At 38.3% G+C, this 4,602-nt stretch overlaps 1 protein-coding gene across 1 annotated transcript in view; it reads left to right on the top strand.

Moving 5' to 3' along the window:
* fat1a (FAT atypical cadherin 1a) overlaps positions 1-1,510 on the top strand; it is a 62,682-nt gene extending 61,172 nt beyond the window's left edge. The window contains 1 exon segment of the mRNA XM_008317818.3: positions 531-1,510. Coding sequence (XP_008316040.1) covers positions 531-1,210 — 680 coding nt within the window. The 3' untranslated portion in view covers positions 1,211-1,510.
* Positions 1,511-4,602: the final 3,092 nt, after the last annotated feature.

Genomic DNA, 4,602 nt, shown 5'->3' with positions numbered 1-4,602 from the left:
TATATATATTTATGTTTATAAATATATATAGTTATATATTTTATATATATACATTATATATATCTATCAGATCAATCAATCTGCAATACCCACATTTCCCCAATAGGTGGCGTAGAGAATGCCAAAATCATTTTAGCCTTACTGCATGATTTAGGACAATTGTGGTCCGAGAGTCAAAAAGTTTGCCCACGCCTGGTTCCAGACAATACGATTACGAATTACGATTTAAAATCACAGGATGAGACAGAAACTTTGAGACAGAGACAGAGTTTTTTTTTTGTTTTTTTCCCCAAAACATTTTCCCTCCATGACTCATTGTGTGCATTTGCTCTCACAGAGTTATCAAGTTGCGTGTGCATTACTCAACAACTCACAATTTTAGTTTGACATTGTGCCGTATGCATGGTGTGTTGTTTTTTTTTTTTTATTTTAAATAATCATTAACTTACAGAAACGATAACCCTCAGTTAACAACTCAACACGACCTTTGACCTAGAATAACAATCCCCTTATTTCCTCTGCTGCGACAGGATATCACTGGGACACATCTGATTGGATGCCAAGTGTTCAGCTTCCTGGAATCCAGGAGTTTCCACAGTATGAGGTTGTGGAGTCGCCTGCCCCTCTGTACAGTGACCCCAGTGCCATCGACACCGACTATTATCCCGGGGGATTCGACATTGAGAGTGATTTCCCTCCCCCACCGGAGGATTTCTCTGTCAATGACGACCTGCCGCCCCCACCTCTGCCGGAGTACGGAGACGGCTGTGACACACTGAGGCCCAAGGGCAGAGACTTAGACCAGGCTTTGGGAAACCCATGCGGTCCGGGAGGGGTCCGCCAGCGACCGGCCCTGCCTCAGCTCTACAGCCTAAACCAGTACCTACCGGAGCACTCTTACCCGAGTGACGGGGGCGAAACCGAAGGCCACGGGGCAACTTCGACATCGGCCAACACGACTCCAGCTTCTACCTTGGGCACCAGAGGTTACAGAGGAGGCTACGGTTTAGGTTGCGGTCTGGACTTTGACTCCTCCGCTCTGGACAACATATCCATGTCTCTGTACACGTCCACAGCCTCCTGCTCGGATATGTCGGCGTGCTGCGAGGAGTCCGAGGCCATGATTAGCGACTATGACAGCGGTGATGAGAGCCACTTCGAACGGCTGGCCATCCCAGCCCTGGACTCCCAACAGCACACTGAAGTCTGACACTGGATCCAAACAAAAGTGCCTGAATCCACAGCGATACCTTGTGTTAGCCTCTAAAACACCTCTTTGACACTTAACATGCACATGTACGAAGAAGAAACAAAGGCGACGCGAAGTCAAAACACGGTGGTTGTTAAGCCTGGCTGTGAGGGCTAGTCAACCAAAAAGATTACACAGGACACACTGTAGCATCTTTGCATCTCCTCAGCCCAACACCTGCTCCTGGGAGTCAGCGTCGAGGTCACTTTAGATAAGAGTCCAGTCGACATTTTGTTGTGCAACGTCCAAAAAAAAAAAAAATCATGGAAATAAAAAAAAAAAAAAAAAAAATAGAAATTAAAAAAAAAAAAAAAAAAAAATAGAAATTAAAAAAAAAAAAAAAAAAATCATGGAAATTAACAAAAAATAAATAAATAAATAAAAATGTCACCGATATTTTGTTTTCTTAACAAATCAACCAACATGTTTTTATACAAGTTATTATTTCCGTTGTAAATTTCAATGTACAGTTTTGATTTCAGTGGTTTTGTAGATACTTTATGCATTCGTTTGAAAAAAAAAAAAAACAAACTTAAATGGTGTAAAATCATTGGCCTTACTGTGCTTACATTTAAAAAAGAGGAAATGTTAAAAAAAAAAAGAAAGAAAACAGCGTGGCTTTCCTGTATACAGTGTACTTGTTCAAGTTTAATGTCTCTCGCTCATCTAAAAAAAAAAGAAAAAGGGGGGTCTTCAGTGAACGACTGCATATTATTGTGTTGTTTAATTTTCTATGTTTGTTTGTACATTTTGACTTTGGAACCTCTTTATTTTTCCACCAAGAAAACGGGACCCAATATATTTATAGTGCAGAGTTAATCCATGGACGCCTGACTTTTTCAGGTATTCATGCGTGTGAGAAATGCTACAGTCTTGTTTAAGGTTTTTATCAAATACTGCCACAAGCTCACGCTTTCCTAACGGCAATAAATTATTCTTAAAAAATATCCGTGCTGTCTCTGTGTCTTCGTGTGTCAAACAACTCAACTTTACTGTTTCCATTTTATTTTATTAGTGAGTATAAAGGTTTGTCTTAAACCGGTGCTTCTCAAAAAGTAGGCCGTTGAGAGGACCTTCAGTATGCTGTCTTTATTCATTTAAAAAAAAAATGAAATAAAATAAAGATGAAAAACTGACTACACTCTCCGGCTAGTTAAAAGAGAGCAAAAAAAAAAAAAAAACTTCAAGAAATGAGACACGTTGTCAGTGATTGGCTGAAATGATCAATTTAAGCAGTGGCTTTCAGTGGAACACATTAATTAAATATTTTAGCACATTAGCAGTTCCATCCATTTGTGCACTTACTTATTCAATTATTCATCCATGCATATTCCACATATTTACATACACCTATTCATATTTAATCTTTTCCTCGACTCCGTCCTGCAGAAACGGACAGTAAGAACATTCGGTACGAGCCGATACTCAAACCCCTGACCTTATTCTGGATGCTAATGTGTAGCGACATCTGTTTTTATTATTATTATTATTATTATTATTATTATTATTATTATTATTTATGTATTTAATTAATGAATCCCTCTAATTTTAACTCTTCCGTTGTTTTAGTCCAGCAGTTTACTACTGAGTTACAGTTGACTTCACATTCGTTGTCCGTATACATTTTTTACGTAAGTTAAAATTAGCGAGGAAAAAGATAAAGGGTGTTTTTCCTAGCCGACTGTAAAAGTCACATTTTCACAGAGAAAACTTCAAACAACTTCGACTTAGTCTTTGAGTCAGTGGTGGAAACTGAACCACCGAATTACTTAAATGTAATGTACTGTATAAAAACTGTCAATATATTAAATAGATTATAACGGATTCATGTGGATAACGTTAATTGGTCTCGCGTTAAAGAATAATGACGTGATGTTTGGTTTTACTCTCAGAGGTTTTCGGTTGAGCAAGACTATATACTTCTGTAGTAACAAATAACGACCACGAGATGCCAGTGTTTGAAAGGTTATAAAGGCTGAGAGCGAGGATCCATGACGGAGGTTTTAGAATATTCTGGAAAATCGGACATTAAGACTTATTTTTCTTATATTCTTTATTTTCTTATATGCTATATACTGTATATATATATATACTGTATATACAGTGTGTACATATATACTCCCAATTTGAGAACACTAATTTAATAGAATCTAGGTTCCGCCATAGTTTCAACTGTAAAAACCTCAAAATAGTCTGAATATAACCAGAGGAGCTCTAACTAGTTTGGTTCTGAATGACGTCGTAGAACCTCGCAGCAATGTCTGACAGGAGTTCTTGTGAACATGATTAAACACACAGTGTTCCTGTGGACTGTCGTCGGTGAGATTATTTTTTCATTAATCAGATCTCAGGCACATCCATTTATAACAACCAGGGCTCCAGCTCCACTGACAATATGTACATATTAAACAGCGGAAAGATCCAGCAAGTTAAACACCAAAGTGTCAGAGAGAAATGAAAGTGAGAAGAACTGATTAAACCCAGAGGCAGACTTTTATTTGAGTAAAAAGAAGTTCTCGATGTTCAGGGGAGAATTCTGATTCTGAAGGACGCGTCCCACAAATTGTGCATTTAAAAGACTTATACCCGGGGGTGTCAAACTCCTCATTTTCACCAGGGGGCCACATCAGCAATACAGTTCCTGTTGAAGGGCCGGATTTAAATGGAACACTGTATAGATCAGGGGTCCCCAACCCCTGGTTTGCGGACCAGTACCAGTCCATAGGTCCTTTGGTACCAGCCCGCAGTGGGACACAGTGAAAAAATGAAAAAATTCTAATTTACTTCATTCAAAAAAAAAAAAAAAATCTATTTACTTTCTTTATTTGACGATAATCTGGCAATATTTCAAAATAAAAGTCATAGTCGTAGATATAGCTCGTCCGTAACAGACTAATACATGTATCTGCAATATTGTTCATTGCTGTGTAATAACAATTTTTTTTTTTTAATTTCATAGGTTAATAAACTCTGCTGCATGGACTTTTTAATCTCCCGCGGGCCATACAAATATTTTTGGACTATAAGTCGCTTCGGAGTATAAGTCGCACCAGCCAAAAAATGTATAATGGAGAAAAAAAAAACATATACAAGTCGCTCTGGAGTATAAGTCGCACCAGTGCCCTCTAGCGGCATATGGTATATGGTAAACATATAATGTTTAACTGGGAAGAGACTGGGAATAAATGGATTGGTTGAATTTTTCTTTTTTTTTTTTTTTTTTTCTCCACATGCGGAATGTGAAAAAACAGCCATTGTGCTTTGAAATCACATTATTTACCTGAACACTAGATCGAAGGTTGAACTGATCTCCACGCTGGTGCTTGTAAAAGAGAGCACAGCTGAGGAGGGGG

This window comes from Cynoglossus semilaevis, chromosome 9 (assembly GCF_000523025.1).
Source record: "Cynoglossus semilaevis isolate Cse_v1.0 chromosome 9, Cse_v1.0, whole genome shotgun sequence".
Lineage (NCBI taxonomy): Eukaryota > Metazoa > Chordata > Actinopteri > Pleuronectiformes > Cynoglossidae > Cynoglossus > Cynoglossus semilaevis.
Note: the sequence above shows the minus strand (reverse complement) of the source record. Positions and strands in the feature narration are given on the sequence as shown.